Genomic DNA, 23,541 nt, shown 5'->3' with positions numbered 1-23,541 from the left:
AATGGGAATTTTCTTTTCGTCACGACACTTCAACATTGACAGCTGTGTGTGTGTGTGTGTGTGTGTGTGTGTGTGTGTGTGTGTGTGTGTGTGTGTGTGTGTGTGTGTGTATGTGTGTGTGTGTGTGTGTAATACAAGAATTTGGCACATCGTTAAGGCTACATATATGACAAACCTTTTCGCCAGATTTATCTAAGACAGTGTCCAATCAATTGCTGTGTTTCTAAGCCTATAAGAATAATACAGAGGACGGAGTATATATATGTAGGCACACTCACACACTCAGAGAGGTTTATTTCTAATAACGAACTATGAAGAGTTCCTACCGTCTCTACTCAGTGTTAACACTTGTTGTATCCACACTTTGTCTTGGACTTGGAGTGATTATCGGTTATTTCCTCCAGATAACTACGGATCCTTTGCTACTGGCCAAGGATCAACAGGCCTGTGATGTTGGTTACGGAAGCTATTTACCAGAGGTGCAAAGGTAAGTGTTGTTACTACTTCAAATCAATCTCCATAATCATTCTGTTACGTTGTTGTAGTACGGCCTCCGGTCAGCTCTGATCGAACAGAGTGGTAGCAGGTGCGCATCTGAATCGCCAGAACAACAAAACGTTTGACTCCTGTTTCTAACAGGTAGAGTAGCCTCCGAGGTGTTGCTCCATCATTGACTTTGTTTAGCATAATTGGTTCATAAAAGAATTAAATTTTAAATCGTGAAGAAGAGGCTAACTTTTCGGACATTTGTCCTCCTTCGGAGAGAAAGAAAGAAATAAATATCTTATCTCTTGGCCGCAAAATTAGACTTTGATATAATCACTCCATGTTGATACACGCGTTTCTTAAATAATGTAAAAGTTCAATTACACAGTGAGTAGCGTCGTAAAACAATTTGCAAAAATCTGTAACAAGTCTTTCTTTCTGATACTTTAGTAGCTTCTAAGCTGAAGGGAAGGCAGCATGTTCTTTGTCTATCTCCTTAACTTCTTGGAGATTTTAGGTAAAATTATACTAATGTCTCCATCTGTTTTGATTTAATTAAATTCTATGTCTTTGTGCAGCTGAAGATTGCACTGCATTTAAATTGATGTAATGATTGCATTGTTCAGTTAAATGGAGTTGCGTGAAACGATCGTTCTGCATTACCTCTGGATATCCTTGTTGCTTATTTTGATATATATATATATATATATATATATATATATATATATATACACGCACGCACACACACACACATATGCACATAGATAGATAGATAGATAGATAGATAGATAGATAGATAGATAGATAGATAGATAGATAGATAGATGCAGTATTCTTTAGCATGATAAGCTCAGTCGATAGCTTTTTTTTTTTGTGCTCAGCTGCATCTATGATCAGATGATCTGCCAATCTAGAAAATCTACAACTTACTTTCGACTTCTGGTGGAGAACTGAAAAACATAAATCTGTGTGCCAGCATCGAGAAACTCAGTAGAATGTCTGCAAGAAAATTTAACTCACGATCCATGAACAACAAGGTCGGCCAAGTAATATTCAGCTACTTTGTTTCTATGAAATACTGATGGAGCGTAGCCAACGATGAACTTGACTTGCCAGAATCAGCATAGAAAATCTAACCAGACTATGCCTTACCGTCCTTTTAAAAAAGGACACATTGCATAATGTAGTACAGATACAGCGTGTGAAACCAAAGGTTGGTTACAGCTGAAACAGTGGGGTAGCGTAAGTTTTGTCAACCTCCATCCTTGAACATAACATACTTTAGTCTATAGAAAACATGTATATGAAGTAACTGCCTTGTGCGGCCCGCGCATACCTCGCTACGCCACTGAGCCGAAACGCTATTTCTGTTAGTCTGCTCGATCAAAATTGAGCTGAGGTTGACAACAGCTATGAAAACAGGCTCTGCATGTCAGATTTAGGAATGATCAATATTATGAAAAAATTTAAATATATAGAGATGTTGTGGTGGTGCGTGGAGTATAAAAAAAACCTAAGGATGAGACAGTAACATAGTTCCTGATATTAGTTGAAGCCGTTTCATTTTGTTGTTGTTACTCCGTCGCTTACGACGTCGAAGGTTCCAGTTGATCCGATCAACGAAACAGCCTGCTCGTGAAATTAACGTGCAAGTGGCTGAGCACTCCACAGACACGTGTACCCTTAATGTAGTCCTCGGGGATATTCAGCGTGACAAAGTGTGACAAGGCTGACCCTTTGAATTACAGGCACAAGAGAAACAGGAAGTAAGAGTGATAGAAAGTTGTGGTGAAAGAGTACATCAGGGTTCGCCACCATCCCCTGCCAGAGCCTCGTGGAGCTTTAGGTGTTTTCGCTCAATAAACACTCACAACGCCCAGTCTGGGAATCGAAACCACGATCCTATGACCGCGAGTCCGCTGCCCTAACCACTGGGCCATTGCGCCTCCACTGTTTCATTTTATCTTACCTTAAAAATGCTTTTGAAAATTATGAACGTGACATTTGTTTTTCTCCCTTCTAAAACAGACGGTCTTGGTCCCGAGTTCAAATTTATTCATATTTAATGAAACGCTTTTACGTCTCTATTGAGAGTTTATTTTTTATATATTTGCTACAGTTGATATCAGTTCATGAAAATATGAACGATAACTTAATTTTTGTTTAAGCTTTTTAGAAAAGAACATAATTGAAGCATGTGCAGCAGAGACCTGTGATGTACCTTTACCTCATACTTATGTAGTCCAGCATCTCAACAAAGAAACCATTGAAATTGATGGCCTGATAGATGAATTTGCTTGGAACCAAGTACCATGGTCAGAAAAGTTTGTTGGTATGTTCTATTATACAACATTTTTTTTCTAGCTATAACAGAAGTATCATATATTCAAATTTGAGTGAACTGTCTAGATGTATTCTATGCGTGATGGAAGTACGTGGTTAGGGTGTTGGACTCATAATCATAAGATTGTGGTTTCGATTCCTGGACCGGGCGACGCGTTGTGTTCTTGAGCCAAACACTTCATGTCTTGGATTACTCCAATCCACTCAGCAGGCAAAAATGATTAATCCTGAAACGGACCGGTGTCTCGCCGCGAAATGTTTTTCCCACGAGAGTTCCAGACCCCAGGTATGAACTCATTTGCATACAGCTAATCAGAGCTCAACTATCAAACTAATTTATGAGCGCATAGAAAGTGATGGGCGATAAGATAAGGTCACTTGGTTAAGGAATGGCCATGCTTCTTTTCTCTTTTAAGAATGTTTGTTCTTGTTCTTGTTTCAACCATGGCTGCCTCTGCGTAGTTATTTGTGTTGTTGTTTACTTTGTAAAACAGTAAGGGGAGAGGGTTGCTAGCGCATCACCCTCTACCCACATTTTCCCCATCCACATCTTTACCATATGGGGCCCTAACAAAATCCAATAATAGGTATAGATGCAAATCTATCTAATTACTTGTCTCCTTCTAAAATCAGGCATAACTTGGTGATCGGTCGACTTACAACACCGTTCTTGAATTCCAACCTTTGTTAACTTGACAACAAGGTCAAGGTGAGCTCTGATTGGCTGTATGCAAATGTGTTCATTACTAGGGTCCGGAACTCTCGTGGGAAAAGAATTTCGCGTCCCGTTCAGGTGGGGAATATATATGTTATAAAATCAGGAAACTGGCCCTTATGAACAGGTATGACTCCAGAAAGTAACTTTACCTTTAACTTTTTATCCTATGTGTGAAAAATGCCACCAGATCAATGCAATTATATCCATAACTATACAACTTCGATTTGATTGGAATATATGTATATAAATGTATACTTTGTGTGTAAAATGTATGCATATACATGTTAATATTTCTACAAAGGTTATGTCCTAACTTCAGTTTGATTGGTATATGTGTCGATCCCAATACTTGACCAATATTTTATTTTGACGACCACGAAAGGATGAAAAGCTAAGTTGACGTAGATGGTATTTGAACTGAAAACCACAATATGACAATGTTTATAATGTAGATCTTTTTCCAGGCCGGGCGTATTCATAGAGTGTTGGACTCCGGTTTCAGTAAGCCTTGAGTTAAACCAGTATTTCCACTAATAGGACACTGAAGTATTGCAAGTCACTTTTCCAAAACAGGATGTTACCCATTTCCCAGTAGACATATTGAAGCAAATAGAATTAAGAGTCTTGTGAAATAAGAACTCTTGCCTTAAAAGATGATGATGCGGCACTTTTCCTACTCGGTTATCTGATCTCTAAATTATACATCAACCTTCAGAACTCTGACCCCGCCATCGTTCCATTTAAGATGAACACTGTAAGTTAATAAAAGAAGAATCTGCCGTTTCTACTTATACAATAAATAAACTATTCTCCGCCATAGTGCCTCTCTCCACTAAATTGGAATGAACAAAAGTAAATGTCTTTACGATAGACACAAAGCAACGCTGGTGACAGAAGTCGAACATTACCTAACATTTTGGCTAGTATAACTATGTGTGCAAGTAACTGTGTATATGTGTGTGTGTGCGTGCGCGCGCGCGCGCGTGTGTGTGCTTGTGTGCGTGTGTGTGTGTGTGTGTGTGTACGCAAGTGTACGTGTTTATGCGTATTTGTTTGGCACAGGTTTTTGATTATGTATTTACGATTATATATATTATATATACATACATACATATATATATGTATATATATATATAAGTACACGCACACACATATATATATATACATACATACATATTATATATATATATATATATATATATATATATATATATATATATACACGCATTCTTTTTATGAACTGCTGAAGACCTACAAGGACGCAGTGGACACGATCCTGTCTTAACCACACGTTTCAAAATACGATGGGACGACAACAACTTATATATCGCTGCTCTTTTGGAAGACCCTCACGTCTGGGCAAACAGAACGGAGCACGACTCAGATGGTATGTTTCTTTAGATGATTTCTAAAAATTCTTTTGTATTGTTTTCCTTCTTTTCATCTTTCATCACATGATGACAATGAACATCCAATCCACCACCCACTCCACACACATACAGCAAAAAAAAAATTTTAATTAAAAGATTTAAGGCATCGAACCGGCCGGGTTTTTAGCGCGTCGGATAGAATATCTCGAGGTATTTGTTCCGATGCTTTGATTTCAAATTCTGCCGAGGTTAACTTTGTTCTTTCAACTTTTCAAGATTGATTTTTTAAAAAAGTACCCGTTCGCGACGATGGATTGATGAATCTGCAAGAATAATAAACTGGATTTGTTCCGCCTCTTTGCGTTCCGGGTTCAAATTTTGGGTGATAGGCTTACCCCGTTGCCCATTTAAGAACCACCACAACCTCCTTGTCCTTGGGTACTTTTAGTGGAATGCACTCTCTTGTATGCATTTGGGCCAGATCTCCGGTTTTAGGATACCTTCCTCCTTCCAACCACCGTGTGTTTCGAAAGCCCTGTAAAGGGTCATAAGTTATTTCCCTGCTAGTTAAATTTTGGGTGATAGACTTACCCCGTTGCCCATTTAAGAACCACCACAACCTCCTTGTCTTTGGGTACTTTTAGTGGAATGCACTCTCTTGTATGCATTTGGGCCAGATCTCCGGTTTTAGGATACCTTCCTCCTTCCAACCACCGTGTGTTTCGAAAGCCCTGTAAAGGGTCATAAGTTATTTCCCTGCTAGTTAAATTTTGGGTGATAGACTTACCCCGTTGCCCATTTAAGAACCACCACAACCGCCTTGTCCTTGGGTACTTTTAGTGGAATGCACTCTCTTGTATGCATTTGGGCCAGATCTCCGGTTTTAGGATACCTTCCTCCTTCCAACCACCGTGTGTTTCGAAAGCCCTGTAAAGGGTCATAAGTTATTTCCCTGCTAGTTAAAAAAAAAAAAAAAAAATATATAGAAGTGAAATAAACGAGTGGATAAGGTAATGGACCCCAGCTTGGGAATTTATATTAATTGTAGATATGGCTTACGCGACTAAGAAATTCATTTCACAGTTATGTGGCACCAGGTTCTGTTCAACAACGTGACACCGCGGACAAGTGTCCTCCACAATGGCTTATGAGGAGAATGTAATCAATGGAAATCTAATAAATTCTTCGCCGAAATATATTGGCAAAAATATAAAAACCGAAGAATTTGTGGTTTCGCCAGGGTTAGACTATCAAACACCCACGCATCTCTCTCTCTCTCTCTCTCTCTCTCTCTCTCTCTCTCTCTCTCTCTCTCTCTCTCTCTCTCTCTCTCTCTCTCTCTCTCTCTCTCTCTCTCCGTTCCGTTAGAGAAGCATCTAACCAGTGATTGGTCAGCCGGAAACCTGAAACTAACTTTGCAGTTGGTCGCCAACGGTAATAAAATAAAATTTTTAAAAAGTCGTTTCATCGTACCTCTCCGCAATTGCTTTCACATTTGCTAGGAATGTCGGTTGTGATAGATTAGAAAACCTGTGGAGATATTTATCACTCTACAATTCAATGTTGCCGAATGAAGTGCTAAGTATTGTTTACACAACCTCTACATTCGTTTTCTTATTTCTACTCTCTGTCTCTCTCCCTTTTTCTCTCTCTCTCTCTCTTTTGCTTGACTAAAAAAATGTAGCCAAACTATTTCGAGATAAAGAACTGCAATAACTGTCCCCTTTATTAGCTCTGTGTGAAATTAAGTACAGACAAATAAAAGTAGGGTCGAGTGATTTGACAGGATAATTGATGAGTATTCAGGAGACTGATAGTTTTGAGAAAGAATCTTGCCGGAATGTCAATGGCCTCCTACTCTTATTTCTTCTTACGTGGAGGAGCCAATGCACACACACACACACACACACACACACACACACACACACACACACAAAAGCACCCACCTCCCTCACCTCCCACCCCAACAAGAAAAACTGATTGATTAGCAAATCCTCACTCGCCAACATAACAGCAACTACTTCCCGGCTGACCTGCTATGTCCAATCTTTGTCCTTTCTTACTGCTACTACAACAGTTCTAACTTCTCAGAACGAGGAAATTGTGTACCAACCCACCAAAATTCGTCCACTGTACCCTCCTCCTCCTCATCATCATCATCATCCTCATTATTACTACCATCATCATCACCATTCACATAATTATCTTCTTCCGTTTCTTCTTCTTCTGTTTCTTCTTCTCCTTTTTCTTGTTCTTTTTTATATTTCTTCTTCTGTTTCTCCTTCTTCTCATCTTCATCATTATCATCATCATCTTGTCTTATAATCAAAAAAGTTATGAAAGCATTGCGCAAATCAATCGGAAAACGTGCCGTCATTCATTTGGATGCCCCGTGGATGTTCAACTTTATCTCAGTCTCCAACAATAACCCTGACCGTTTTTGATCAAAAACATTCTGGTCCACGATTCTAAAAACCAATGTTAGTTACCATAATAATTATGACAAAGAAATTAGTTTTCAGGTAGTCTAGTACAGCGTTTTTCAAACTGTGAGTCCCGACTCTTCAGTGGGTCGCGAGATAAATAAAATGGGTCGCGACAAAAAAGTTTGAAAAACGCTGGTCTGGTTATATATTGAGCATAATGAAGTCTATCCGCAATTATCGTGTTTTCATTAAAACATTTTCTGACAGCCAGCATTATTGTGTTGTCATAGACATATGGAAGATTCTTTTCACCCTGCAAGTCGACATCTTTGCGAATTTCGCTGGATGAAAAGAGAGCAGACATTTGGTCATAGTAGAGAGAAAAAAAAGTGCCTTAATTTTCTATCAAAGGTTGCTTTCTGGTCACTACTACAAAAATTACACCTTAGAATTATCCACTAATTCTCTTGTGCCTACGAGAGAAATCAAAATCTTAATCAATTACATTCTATTAGAAATTAACTGAAAATTTTTCTGGATTTCCTCTTTTCTTTACAATATTTTTATGTTAGAAATATCTTGAAAAATTCGTATTCTGTCTAATGTGATTTTGATCTACTTTTATTTCAGTTTTCAATGATAATGCTTTTGAGGTAAGTAACTAGAAAAGCTCTAATGATCCTTTTAAAATGTAAATAAACTAATATACTATACTTCAGCTACGAAGCGACACATAAATTTCAATTATTATTTGGTATTTTGTCTGCTAAAGAGCGAAAGTGTCCAAAGCCTTTTCATGTCGTTAAGGTTATTCAGCTTGGACCGTAGAGGTAGAGAAAGATGCGAAAGAAGACAGTTTGTAATGATCTTACATAGTTGATAGTTTCGTTTCGGTGTTGTCACATGCGTTATTTTAAGCCAATTAGAAACTAGCACAGTGGGTCGGGTCACATTTTGGTCACTTAAACAAAAACTAAATATCTGTTCATTCCAGAAACCATTATGTTTGTCTCTCTTTCTATCTACATCTCTCTCTCTCTCTCTTCAAACTGTCGAAAAGACCATCGTGGGTCTAATTTTACAGCGAGACTAATACATTACAAATATGAGGCGTATGCATATTTATTTATAATCGATGCTACATTCATCAATGGGGAAAGCCAATGGAAACTTATTTTCTTGTTTCGATCGGAAGATGGGCTACCACCATTAAAAATCCAACCAGGACTGGCCCACGATGTGGCAGGAGGTAGGAGCGACAGGAGGAATCACTCCCTTTTCTAAGGCGCAAATCTGAAGGGCCTCGCAAAATTTTCTCTCGTCTTCTAATAAATGCGACCGCAACTGAGTTGTCTCTCACACACACCTGAGGCTTTATATAAACATAAGGAATCATTTTTGTTGTTGTTCAGCCCTGATCCAACAAACCTATGATTAGACATTCTAGCAACAGCCATTCTATCTATGTCCAGGCTTTTGTGTACCCCTGGTTATATTTTTTAATTTGTTCGTTTTTTTAAGACGATGGATGTGACTCGAGAGATATTTGGTTATTTTTGTTGTTTCTGTTAATTCTCTTCATTTTTATTTGAAGGAATTTTATTAAGGAATTTTATGGCAAAAAGACACTTTGATGGATCAAAAAAAGGAAGACGTTGCGAATGGGAATTAAAATTGACAATCTTCTCCACTCAACGATGTATGTTTATTTGTGCTTGCTTATGTATGAAGATAGGGGAGAAACTAAGGAGAGAGAGAGAGAAAGAGAGACTAAGAAGAGAAACGGAAACTAAGAGATGAGGAGGAATCCCGAAAAAGAAATCAGATAGAATGAAACACGGGTAAAAAATGTAGAAGGAGGTTATTTTGTTTCAAATGACGATTCCAAGTTCTATTTAACATTAAGAAATTTTTCTTTTATACGTAACAGTCTACATTTTTGTGGTTTCTTCATAGATTTTTCTTGACACTGCTGGATCATTCCATAAGTGAGTATCACATATTTCACTCTTATCCAAAGTTTTTATTGCCTTCTTGCGAAAACAAGAAACCGAGATACAATATAACTAAAAAAATAATAATAATTTGCTGAAGTATAAACTGCGGAATGGCAGAGTCGTTAAAACATAGGACAGAATAATTTGCAACATCTGTTTCAACTCACTGAGCTCCGCGTTCAAATTCTGCCGAAGTCAACTCTGCCTTGTCTCCTCTTCGGGTCAATAAAATGAAACATTACTCCAGGGTAGAGAATTAAACTGGCACCCCCGTCGGTTACCATAGCGACAAGGATTCCAGTTGATCCGATCAGCGGAACAGCCTGCTCGTGAAGTTAACAGGCAAGTGGCTGAGTGCTCCACAGACACGCGTACCCTCGACGTAGTTCTCTGGGAGAGTCAGCATGACACAAGGTCGGCCCTTTGAACTACAGATACAATTCATTTTTTCCAGTTGAGTGGACTGGAACAACGTGAAATAACGTCTCTAACGCACCACTAGATATCGAACTCACGACCTTACGATCTTCAGTCGACTACCCTAACCACTAAACCATGAGTCTTCATGGGTCGAGGTTTAAGGAAATTGTGAAAGAGCAGAAAGTGATGCCTTGCGCTACTTACTCCAGCTCTTTATATTCCGACCTGTTAGACAGTAGACTAAATCCGTCACCCGGTTTAATACCACATCCAGGTCTCTGGATTGAGAATAACTTTCTCCCTTCCTCTCGCTAGTCTCGGAGGCCCCGAAAATATAAAGTGCCACGAGTACTACCCTTACTACTTCCTTGACGGAGCGGTAAAAATATACATATATGCTTAAAATATCTTTAATCGTGTGATATGAATCTTAGAAGTATACCCCTATGTTCCCAATAAACGGACATAGATAAAAGAAAGACCAGTTTCAGGCTCGTCCTGCTTCGTCAATTTCTGTTAAACCCAGTAATTCAATGGCGAATTAATGATTGTTTTGCCGCAAAACTTGGACATATCCTTAGGATTCATTCCTAATCAAAACTATACATATTTTAAATACACACACACACACACGTGTGTGTATATATATATATATATATATATATATATATATATATATATGTATGTATGTATGTATGTATGTATGTATGTATGTATACGTATTTCAAAAATGTAACAAAAAAACAACAAATAGAAATATTACAAAAACATAACAAGCAAAAACTTCGTAGCTTATCCCTCATCAGTCAACGTCCAAAAGATCATTACAATTTCGCACCTTTCGCTCTTGGTGACGTCAGTGGCAAAAAGTCGCAGGGAATAGCCACAATGACGAAAACAAACACGACAAAATAAAACATACATATACAACAAAAAAAAAGCCATGCGGCCGCAAGACTGACTGACATGGGGTAACGCAAAGGAAAATGAAAATGTCCTGTTGGACTGGAGACTAGAGAAAGTCTGAACGAAAGAAGAAATAAAGTATTATGGAGGGATACATACATACATTAACATGTTTAATTTCTTTTATTGCCCCTCTTGTTTTTCTCCTTCTAGATACAAGGAGATAGGAGTCAACGCATTTAGCACAGTATGGGATGCACTACTAACGAAGGTAAGCTCGATATTTTTATCTGCGACCTAGTATTGCCTATAGGAGGTTCGATTTCCTGTTGCAGACAGCAAGAGCACTGTGTAATTAACGACTATCCTACGTACTGAGTCAACTTCTCTGATAGAAGCAAGATTGAAAAGAACACACCGCAACTCTGTCAGCAGTATTCGAGTCAACTCCAAACATCAGCTACAGCTCTTAGCAGTCAGCTAATCAGCTCAAATACAAGGGGTAAAGGACATCTAACAGCCACCAGTATTTTATAAAGCACTATTTCTAAAACAAGATAATGTAGTCCTGGCTATATAATACCTTTGATCATATGAGTGTTCAACCAGGAGTTAAACAACAACACCCTCCAAAATAATGCTATTTAAAGTTTATGTTAACCCACGGATTCTTTGTCTTTTGTTTCCTAACTTTTGTTTGTCATTTCCACCATCCATCTTTTACACAAGGCTTACATTGATGGAGGTGAAGCTTTGCAGAACTGGGACAGTCGAGTGAATGTAGCTGTTAATGTTGACGGAGAAGTCAACAACCCGAACATTCAAGGTAAATGTTTTCACTTGTTCTGATTTAATAATAAAGGGTGCTTTTCAATGACTGGAGAGAGCGTGTATTGAACTTTGAATGAGTATATGGCTGGATTTTGGTAACGTGCCAAAACGCAAGAAATATGCTCCCGGCAAATCAAGATTGTGCGGTGGTGCTAACCCATTTCATTTCACTGCGAGAAAAATCACGATTCCACATCAGGCACAATTAAAGATTTCGTTGTAGTGAATAAAGACAATGTTATACTCGCTGTTTCCAGTATATGTAATTTACATATACACCTTTTAGCGATCTCTTCTACATAAAGAGAACGTTTACAAGTAATTGCTTTGGAACTGAGTTATTAGCGCCAAGGAAAGAACTGTGCCCATGATATACGCAGGCTTACCTGCTAATATCCTTGCTCAAACCCAATACTTAATGTTATTCTTACGTTTGTTTGTCGTTATTCTTTATCTTTTAGTCGAGGCAGAAGGAATTGTCCAGGGCGTCCTAGATGGGTGGGGAGGGATGAAAAATCTTCAAATTGGAATCCGGGGCCCAAATGCTTTCGACAGGATGGGTTCCGCTAAAGGCAACCAAAATGCCAGTGTTTAATCGGGCGATGGATTAAGTCTACCACCCAGGTGGACCATGGCAGAATTTGAACTCAGAGCGCAAAGAGCCGGAACAAGTACCGCAATGCATCCAGTCCGACATTCTTACGATTCTGCAAATCCTACTCTCGACTGGAACATTTTTATGAACCCCCGAAAGGATAAAAAGTGAAGTTGACCTCGGCGAGATTTGAACACAGGGCGTAGAGAGATGGAACAAGTACCACGGAGCATTCTATCCGATACTCTAACAACTCTGCCAATTCGCGACTTCATTTGCAATTTTGTTTCAGTGGTTTCCTTTTTTAACACGATTTTCCCTACTATATCTTCAAACCGTTGTAATGTAAACCAGCATTAAAACAAAGCATTTGGGTCATACGTTTATATCAATTTGGCATTTTAATGAACATGTTAAACCGGATTCTACATTCATAGAGTTAGATAAATATGATGATTTTTATTTTTAATCTTATGTTTTTCTTTGTCAGGAGACTTTTGGTCAGTTGAGATGTCACTACCATTTTCACAATTGCTCGCCGGTTCAGTGAAGACTGACACTAAGCCTCATAATCTGGAAATATGGTATGCCAATTTTGCCAGGTGAGCTCAAGAAGGCACTACTTTTAGAATATAATAATATATAACATAATAGATGTAATAGCAATAGATTTAATAATAATAGCAATAAAGACAATAAAATAACGAAAAAATTAAATTTAAAAACAATTGTAGCGTGAAAGATGTTTATAAGACATTTAAAAACACACAAAAGCAGTTAGATTTACTTCAACATTTAAATTTAATTTGCCAAAATATTTTCGTCTCTGAGACCGCAACCTGTTCACTGACAAAATTTCGTGCTGCATCTGAATATTGCAGCTAAAATTAAAATTTGAATATTAAAAAAATATTTTATTATAGTTTACAAATAACACTATACTTATTTAAGTAGAATTTGGTTAATTTACTACCTTAAATATAGAGAAAAAAAAGTGACTAATTAGACAAACTTACAAATTAGCTGAACAGTTTTGTACAATAAATTTAAAAGATGAGAACTGTAAAGAGTGATGAATTAAAAGAACTGGCATTCTTTGCTGCAACATTTTAAGTAAAAAGTTTCTTATTCTTTACTTTACTTGAAGTAGCAGTTTGTCCGGATCTATTTTAAAACGGGGGCCACATTTTTCATTAATGTTTTACGTAGTGTTTTTGGTACCGAAAGACTTTCAAACTTCGTATACTTATCTATTTTGTGTTATAGAACAGAAAAATATTTTTGTATTCGAATTTATTTCATGTAAAAAATTGTCTTATTTCGATAATTTCAACCAATCACTGACAAGTATTCAGTTGTTTATATTTACTCCTTTGGCTGATTAAGCGATGTAAAGCGTATTTAATCTCCATACCTTCGTTTTATTTGCTTTTTTCATTTTAAATTTGCTTTAACCCTAACCCTAACCCTAGGGTTAGGGTTAGGGTTAGGGTTAGGGTTAATTGTTTCAGAATCGTTTGTTTATGTAGTCGGCACTTAATGTATATCGGCTGAATGGACGTCAGTGATTGGTTGAAATTACAGAAATACGACAACTTTAACATGGAATAACTTATGGATTTCTTTTTTTTTTAAGACGATTAAGAGAAAAAGATGTTTTATATGACACATTCTACCAGTGTTCCAAGTTTCAAAGTGTTTCGTTAATGAAAAATGTGGCCCCCGTTTTAAAAAAGATCCTTCATGCTCGCATTTTTCTATGTAATAATATGTATACGAGTGAGTGCTGAAAAGTTCCTGGCTTCAAGGGTATCGCGAAAGGCCTGGTTAAACGCCCAACCTTCTGAGTTCTTTTATAGGGCTTAGAAAAACTGAAGGACCGCTGCAATAAGTCCGTTAATGTGTACACACTCTGACAACACGCAACAATGAATAACCACAGATATAGAATAAATTCACAAATAGCCTAGTTTAGTCATCAATTCACTAATTGTTTCTAATTAATTTATTTTACACGAAGTAAAATTATTGCTCATATGCAATTAGCCTTTGCATATTTTGCCGTCAAAAACTCGTTAGAAGTGCGTTTAACCATTCAGATTCCTCTCTGTTGTATTTATAGATCACACATCCAAGCATCAGCACATGGTGATCATTACCATCCGGTAAATATATTTTCTTTTTTATATGGAAATCAAACATGGCGGGGGATTAGCCGAATTGTTAACGCTCCGGAATAAATGCCTTGAAGTCTTTACTCCGGTGCTCTACATTCTGAGTTCAAATCTTACCGAGGTCAAGTTTGCCTTTCATCCTTCCACAAAGAATAGACTAAACCCAACCCTCTAAAAATCCCGGGTCTTGTACAATGCCATCGGTGGAATGTCTATAAAGTGAGGATTATCAACAGGTTTGAGTTCTTGAGATAAAGGTCAATTCACCAATTTCTTCCGTTGCCATGCACAAAAGGGGTGGGAATTATTACCGGTTCGGGACAAGCACAGCAACGCAGTCAACTGGTCCCTTTCGGGATATGTGGAAAAGGACGAAATGTTTCTCTGCACGCTCGTTCTGTATTTGAACATAGGCTTGACATATGAACTCAGAAGGAAGGTTCCGGCTGTCAAGTAGATTATTCTATAACTTTCATTTAACAAGTAAGGAAGGTAATTTTCCCCTTCTGTAGTGCCTACGACAAGATTGACACTGTTGTGGACACGACTGAAAGGCCTTAGATCCACTTGGAGTGAGAAGTACGCTCCTCCAGAAAAATCCCTGAAAGTTAGATGAGGGTGGCGAGTATGCCCAAGTTGCATGAACCTGCACTCGATACACGATTTGTAACCCGTGAATAGAAGCTTGGAGACACACTTCCCTTTGATAATCTGAGAAGTCTGTAATTGTGTGGGGACTTGATTGGACTTAAAGGAATATCTTCGTATTGAAACCTAAAACGAATACTTGAACATACAATTTCTTTTCTTTTTATCTCTTGTCTTTTCCCACATTTTGTTGCTGTCTTCTTGTTGTATATGCACATCATATGGTATCTCTTGTTTGCTTTCCATACAGCCAATAATAAAATGCTATAATTATTTTTATTTTTTAGAAGTATATACGTATATGTGTGTATGCTGTTATTCAGTTTAATTTCTAGATTTCTTGCCAATGCAGAAAGCATCGGTTTCTAATTTAGATCCAAGGCTCTTTCATTGGCAGTTCAACACCAACAGACTAGCTCTACATGCATGTGTGTATATTTGCTATTATTTGACGTTAGTATACGTGCAAATATGTATGTTTTGCTTTATGTGTATTTACTCACACATACAGTTGCAAGCCAAGAGTAAGGAATCACCAACAAATGGTAGATGCAGCGACGCGCTGTTACAACACATGCCCCCAAACTGCTAGACATGTGCATATGTACTTATGTGTCAAACTTTGGGAAGTTTTACATATTTTTGGAGTTCCTTTGATAGCTTGTATCCGAGTTTTTAAAATTAGTTTTCGCCTTTCTGGTTCTGAGAGCCCTAATTTCTCAAGATGTATGTATGTATGTATGTATGTATGTATGTATGCATGTATGTATGTGTGTGTGTGTATTTATCTATGCATGTATACTAGAAATATCACATATAATTTTATCGCTCAAGGGAAGAAAAGAAGAAGCAGTCGATTATTTTGGGTGTATGTCTCAAATGATGTTGTTCAATGTGAAATTGACTTTATTTTTCGAGGATGACACAATTTATTCAGTCTCCTACAATTTTTAGCTTCGTCCTTTATTTTCTGCGATTAAATCCTATCGATTTCCACTTTGCTTTACGTCTTTCAGGTGTCGATGAAATAACTATCAGTTAGATACCATACATCGATTTCTCCTATAAGTTATTGACTTTCAAAAATTATTACAGCACTTTGTTCTATGCAGTAGAAACCGTATTGAATTAAAATAGCATGTTTTATTTTATATTACGTTGATATATAGATGGCTATTTTAATTTAATACAGCTTCCGTTGCATATAACGACTTTTTATTCAGCTCGGTGGCTATTCGCAATAGCATTGAATGCTTGTTACCCGTTTCCTACAAATTCAAACGACAAATCTCGTCTAAACGTGAGATTAGCTTTGATTACACGCCATTGATAAGACCCAACAAGAATGAAATGCATCTGGCGATCCGCAGCTGGAACGATTTTCGTCTCCCTCCGATATATGTTTTTAAACACGGCACGTCCATAAGAGATGTTATCTCTGGACGAATACCCCAGTAAATTTTCTTTCAGCGATGTAATTATATCAAGTTTGAAACATAGATGGTTATTATTAGGTTGTCAAGTATGAAATTTGTAGTAATGTATATGGTAAACTTTGACAGCTGCTAATTTTGCGCCATTATAATATTTTGGCAATCTTTATTTTTTTGTTAGAAAGCTTACACATCTATTTCTTTATTCTAACTCATTTTGCGCTTTATAAACACTAATTATAATATTTTTATAATTAGTTATAAACACTAATTGTCAAATTCAATGTGCGCGCGCGTGTGTCTGTGAGTGAGTCAGTGAATGAGTAAACATATAATATCAAGTGATAATGAAACATTCAAAAACTAATTATATCTATTCTATATTTCAGATCCCGAATATTCGGCCGAAGTGGTGGTCATGGAATCCAACTGGTGCTTATAGTTTACATTTACCAAACAGGTTAGTCATTAAATTAGTTTTAAGTATTATAGGTTAATAAAATAAAGTACCAAACAAATGCTGAAGTCGACTAATACACCACCCACCACTAACTACACCGCTACCATCTCCTCTATTATTATATGGTATAGCAAAAGTCTGTAATCTTACATGTTCTGTCCTCTACAATCATAGCTGGTCTCCTTGCTTCAATAGTATAGTCGGTCTTTGTGAAGAAATTCCATAAAATTTGTAAAGATGAAAAGTCAGCTTTGCCTTTCCTCTTTCCAGATCGATAAACTAAAATAGTCAATTTTATAATAGGCTAACATTCTCCCACAAATTTTCATTTCTTGTTCTTGTTCTTATTCCTGCAAGGGCAACGGATTAGCAGTTTTATTAAAGCATTGAAAAGAATGCCCTGTATTATTCGGTCTAACTCTTTATATTCTAAGTTCAAATATCTTTAAGGTCAATAATACCTTTCATCTTTTTGGGTCGATAAAATGAAGTACTGGGTCGATGGTATCGACTAACCTCTTCTTTCAAAGTCGCTGGCCTTGTATTATAATTAAGAACAAAAGCGGCGGCGAACTGGCAGAATTGTTAGTGTTGGAAAAATACTTTTGCGGCTTTTTACGTTCTGATTTCAAATCTCATCGAGATCCAACTTTGCCTTGCATCCTTTTGGGTTCAAGAAAATATAGTGCAAGTCATGAAGTAGAGTCGGTGGTATCGGCTGGCTGCTTCCCCTCAAAATTACTGGCCTTTAACCTAGAGTAGAAACAATTATTGTTGTTGTTCAGTGTAATGGAGCCGATTATACACTTCCTCAAAATGTGTGGCCTTGTGCCATTGTTAAAAATCCTTTTGTAGAAAACGGTGAAGAGAGTCAGATAAAATGTGTTTGTGAAATTTGGTTTCTGTCTCTTTAAATTTGAATTTCAAAGCAGCACTGGTATCAGATTTACCTTTCATCCTTCGTTGATCAACAAAATAAAGTAGCAGTCAAGTATTGGAGTCTATTTAATCTGTAAATATATAAAAGGCAGGATGTGTGTGTGTGTGTGTGTGTGTTTACGTGAATGTAATTTATGCACGTCCACAAATTAGGACGCATGTCACTCCAATTTTAGGAGGACATTCGTCATGACCCTAGCTGTATTTTCGTCAACTTATTTTTCCCAGAGACCAGCGAATAGCGGTAAAAATTAATTTTCAACCAAAACTTCTAACAATTTTCAAGTCGGAGGAATCCACCATTGTTTGCAAACATGAGTTAAGTCCCCTCCTAGCGACGAGTAAGTTTCTGTTAAGACTTTTTGGGGGGTTTTTTTTCCATCGAGGAAAAGTGTTCTGTCGCTATACGAGCAACACACACACGTACACATAGATTGTTCATTAGTCTATGAGAATAATTCATGTTCCATAGCGTGTTAAATAATTTACCTCACATGCTTATTGACAAGCCTATAGCAACAAAATATATACAATTTGTCTATAATATTATGAAGTTTTATTCATGCTGCTGGAATTACAAGAGATTTTGTCTCGGTGGGCATAATCACTTGTTAATTTGAAAAAAAAACAAAGAAAAAGAAACGCAGTTGATTTTACATTATCTTTGCATATTTTGTAAATTAGTGACTAATATTTTGATTCTTATTTGATGGTCATATTGTTTTTGTCTGTTTTGCTGGATATTGACAGATGTGTAGAGTTTGAGAGATCAAGCATGGTCAGAAGTTGAATGAGAACCAAGTCAAAAAATAGTGTCTCTCACTTGTCAGACCAGCATGCTTGGAAGGCCTTTCGTCGATCAGTACTGACCAAAGGGTAAACTATGATAAAATAGATTCTCCCTCTCTGAAGTTATCTATTTTTGACAGCAATTTTGCATTATTAGTGGGGGGAGGGGCGAATGCTACCTTATAGTTTCATCTAGTTGCTTTCAATTAATGAAGAAACGATTTTAGCCTCAGTATACCTGTCACCTACTTACAGGTAACTGAAACACATCAATGATTTGCCCTATACAAGAGAGCAACAACTTTCTCATTAACAAAAACTTTACAAAGCACCATAGGACATTTTCCTTGTTCTTTTATAGGTGGGGCCTGATTCAGTTTAAGGCAAGTTCAAATAGATCATCTTCCTTCAACCATGACCAGTTTATCCCAGACGACTATCGTACAGCTTACCATACACTGGGGATTATCTTCGAATCTTTACATGTAAGTAGGACTAAAATGTTTTAAAGGCCTAACATCTTCAATGTTACTTTTCAATTTTTGTTTTTCTTCTCGTTGCAGTAAGATAAAGCATACATACAACCTCCAAATAACACAAATGCACAAAGTCCTCTGTTTCATATACAAAAAAAAGCATGTTAAAAAGGATGCAAAGCATGTTTTACCCACAGGGCATATCTGTGTGGTTAAGAAGCTTGCTTTCCAGCCACAAGGTTTCGAGTTCAGTCCCATGCACACGCACACTTTAACTCCAACTAATACAAATGCGCTAAGTTCTTGAAACCCTTTCTAACAACCATTTATATAAGAATAACCTGCTATAAGATTTTACACCAATAACTATTTAGATGTATGTATAAGTGACCTTTTTGCAGAATCGATTTGGATGAATTATCATATTCTAAATCGGGGTTTAGCAACAGATGAGCCACAGCCCACAAATCGGCCGCTGAGATGTTCTGTGAGCCAGGGACAGTCTCTAAACAAGTCTTCAAATTTAACGTAATTGATCGCCTTTGAGCAGTTAATGGTTCTTTGATAATCATTTGCGTCACCGTTTAATTTTTGCTTGCATTACTGGTGATGAAAATGAAGGATGATACTCAGGGATATGTTTATATGCAAAGTGTGATATGATGATCATCATCATCGTTTAACGTCCGCTTTCCATGCTAGCATGGGTTGGACGATTTGACTGAGGACTGGTGAAACCGGATGGCAACACCAGCCTCCAATCTGATTTGGCAGAGTTTCTACAGCTGGATGCCCTTCCTAACGCCAACCACTCAGAGAGTGTAGTGGGTGCTTTTACGTGTCACCCGCACGAAGGTCAGTCAGGCGGTACTGGCAACGGCCACGCTCAAAATGGTGTATTTTATGTGCCACTCACACAAGAGCCAGTCCAGGGGCAAGGCAAATGTAAAATAAAAGATCCAATGTCTCATTACAAAACGATGTTACTAATCCTTGTTTTAGATATTCAGTTTTCTTACTTAATGATCACTTTAATTTTTTTTTTCTTTTCTTTTCAGAAATACAAAGCACTGTTTGGTAGCTATGTGAGCGATATAACCCAGCTGGATCTTCCACCATACATAAACAACAAAATGTGTACCCCAGCACCTCAGATTACTTTAGACTGGCGAGGTTTCGTTGTGTCTTTAACTCCAGACAAGCAACAATTGCAACCAATACACATTCGTGCAGATAGATTTGTTTGGTTCGGACACATAGATAAGTTAGGTAAAAATTATTAACAATGAAGATACTCGTATAAGTGAATATACAAAATAATGTATACCCCTGAATGAAATACATGTGCTAGTCAAATCAAAAGAAAAATTCTTTTCTTTTTCTTTAATCTTCATTCTGTTCACCAAAGAAAAGGAGAGACACTGATAAGAATCTCTCCATAGAGCTGATCAAAAGGTCTTCAGAGAAGGAACCCACATCTCAAGCGTTTCAGCCCTTCTAAATACTCTAAGGCCAGACAGCATCCACACCAGGAGTCATGACTTGGGCATGGCCCAAATCTCTTAGAGTGTAAAGTAATTAAATGCTGAAACACTTGCCCAAGTGGTGTTTCTTCTCTGAAGTCCTTCTTAGGTTCAGCTCTCCCAAGAGTTCCTTGCCAGTATCACACAAGCATCACTATTTTCCTTGTTTCGATATATATTTAATCACATCCAAGCCCAGGTGACTGAGGTGAATATGCTTTACTAATGAAATCTAACAATATTGAAACATTCATTGCTTTCATCAGCTAGTGTTAAACTTTAAAGATGCGTTGCCTTAATTTTCCAAGACTTTGAATGACTTGATATTGCTGAAGTTGTCTCTCAGGTTTCTAGTTTTAGATTTTAAACAACCCTAGAGAGAGCTTTTGTCTATTAATTGCAAGTGACATAGTGAGTTGAAAGACTTTAGTTAACACAGTGTAGTGAGTTTCATGTATGAACAGTAACTAATATAATAGTCACCAGACCTGCTAGATATAGCAACCAAATTTCTCTCATATTATGGCTGGAATGTCTGATCATGGGGCTACAAAACGCCATTCTTTTAAAAGGGCATTGTTTAGTTTAATTTCAGTATCTTTAGCAAACAAGAGTCATTGTGTCGTTTGTCATTTTCATTAAAAACTTCCATTTTCCACAAATAAAAATTATTTAATTGTTTCTTTGAGTTTATAAATCAATTTCTCCAAAATCCTTTCTGTGGGGTAATAAAACAGCAATTTAAGAAGGCTGAAATTCCCGCTTCAGAAATAAAACTCCCAAGTTCAAAAACATGAAGTATGGAATATATATATTATAATACAAATAAATTGTGATAAGTAAAATTAACTCAATGGATGAGCTGCAGATGAAAATTATCCAGCAGTGGCAGTGAGAAAGTTAGGTGTACTCACACCAACTGCACGCTAGGACAAACTCCATTGCTACTGATATAAGAAAACTGATTTATTTCCCGCAATCACTGATGTTGCAGTCACCCAGCTGAATAAAAATCTGTAATGTGTAAATGATACACATATAGCTTTTTTAATCTAATACTTCTGTTGTAGATTACCAAGTTTTTATTCAGCCATGTGGCTAATTGCTACACCAGTGGTTTTGTGTGTGTATGTGCTTTTCACCAAAGGATGTAAACATCAGTAAGGAAACTAAAAAACTGGTGATTTTCAAATTCCTATGTGGTATTTAGTCTGCACAGAATTACAGATACTCCTTTGTCATTGTCACTATCATAAATGAAATGATCCAGTGATTATCTCACTGAATATCTAACTAGCAACACCACTGTTCAGCCACTGATATGAAATAAATTACACACACAGACAGACATGTGATTATTATTTCAAAAAGATGACAGCAGACTGGTCATGATCGAATTCTATATCAGGTAGTACCGGCACCATAACCCTTAAAATATGATAAAAATGCATGTACGTGTATGTTTGTAATCAAAAGATTTTTTACAGCCAGAACAAAAGAAAAAAAAAAACGTAGTAATTGAAATAACAACAAAAGAAAATATCTTTGTAATATAATTTAATATTACTCTAATAATGTTTATATACACAGTTCATGGTTCATGTGTTGCTGTAATCTTTTTTTTTTCTTTCTCTCTTCCATTCAATCCAATAAACTCTTATCCATAACACACAGAATTGTTTTGATATTTTCATTAAAAATTTCAAACTGAAAATCATTTGTACACATATATATGGGTGTATATATATATATATATATATATATATATATATATATATATATATATATATATACCTATATATATATATATTTTTATATATATATGGAGATATATATTAAGCAATAACCAGGCCACAGATGACACTTGTTCACTACAGCACTACAAAAGTCAAAAGGGAGAATGCGCACAAGCAAAAACTATAGAAAAAAATAACAATAAAAAGAAAAAGGATATTTAACAACAACCAAGCGAGGTGTTGGATTAGATATCATTACACTGATGGTAACAGAAATTAGAATATTGAAATGTAAAAAAAAAGGGGAAGGAAAATCTAAACCTTAGATTTATTTAGAGGAAAAAAAAAATGAATAAACACCTTAGGGATGGCATAGGTAAAAACAAAAAAAAACCCCAAAAAATCTCTAATAATGGAGTGGTGACTGGAGTATATAGAAATATATATAAACATATACAAAGAATGTCCTTGTAATTAAGGAAACTTCTTTTTTTTTTAATATCAAAATAACATCACAAAACTCTTGGCATAGGAGTAATATATACATGTAAACACATAACACTTACATAGTGTGTTCTCTATGCCTATGATGATCTTTTTAGACTTCCTGTTAAACTCCAGTGAAAATAGGACATTATCACAATTTAATTGACCATGCCACAAAACATGTTTTTTTTTTAGCCTACAAGTTAGATTAGAATTATTAATATATACACTCATAAAGTTTAATTCCATACTAGCACCAGACTTCAGGTAGATACAAACAGACTTTATAAATGTTATATAATATATATGAGAGAGGGGGGATTATATGTACATATATATATATACATATTTTATATATATATATATATATATATATATATATATATGTATATATATATTACATATATACAAATGTATACATATAAACATGTAAATATTTATAATTATAAATATGCACATATTCATTACATACACTTATGTGTGTTGTGTGTGTGTGTGTATATATACACACACACACACACACACACATTATGCATGCAGGTATGTGTACATATACATGAATACATATTCACACACAAAGGGAAATGTGTGTATGTATGTATGTATATATATATATATATATATATATATATATATACACATGCATATATGCATGTGTGCATATACATAATACATACACACAAAGACAAATGTGTGTGTGTATGTGTGTATATATATATATATATATATATATATATATATACACATACATACACACAAGCACATATGCATGTGTACATATACAT

General features: G+C 36.3%; 1 protein-coding gene across 1 annotated transcript; it reads left to right on the top strand.

The window, feature by feature from the left end:
• The first annotated feature begins 264 nt into the window (after positions 1-264).
• On the top strand, positions 265-22,205 carry LOC149135977 (uncharacterized). Its single transcript, XM_089350458.1, has 12 exons — positions 265-487; positions 2,655-2,818; positions 4,797-4,934; positions 7,974-7,996; positions 9,300-9,331; positions 10,880-10,937; positions 11,396-11,492; positions 12,583-12,694; positions 14,215-14,257; positions 16,737-16,807; positions 18,897-19,020; positions 20,070-22,205. Exons 1-12 carry the CDS (start codon positions 312-314, stop codon positions 20,292-20,294), a joined length of 1,263 nt encoding a protein of 420 aa, XP_089206584.1. The 5' UTR covers positions 265-311; the 3' UTR covers positions 20,295-22,205.
• The last annotated feature ends 1,336 nt before the right edge of the window (positions 22,206-23,541 follow it).

This window comes from Octopus bimaculoides, chromosome 4 (assembly GCF_046866305.1).
Source record: "Octopus bimaculoides isolate indiv1 chromosome 4, ASM4686630v1, whole genome shotgun sequence".
In the NCBI taxonomy this organism is placed as follows: domain Eukaryota; kingdom Metazoa; phylum Mollusca; class Cephalopoda; order Octopoda; family Octopodidae; genus Octopus; species Octopus bimaculoides.
Note: the sequence above shows the minus strand (reverse complement) of the source record. Positions and strands in the feature narration are given on the sequence as shown.

Coding starts and splice junctions, on each gene's coding strand:
- LOC149135977 (XM_089350458.1), top strand. CDS start 312: ATGAAGAGTTCCTACCGTCTCTACTCAGTGTTAACACTTGTTGTATCC. Junction 11,493..12,582: donor CAACAACCCGAACATTCAAG/GTAAATGTTTTC, acceptor TTTCTTTGTCAG/GAGACTTTTGGTCAGTTGAG. Junction 16,808..18,896: donor AGTTTACATTTACCAAACAG/GTTAGTCATTAA, acceptor GTTCTTTTATAG/GTGGGGCCTGATTCAGTTTA.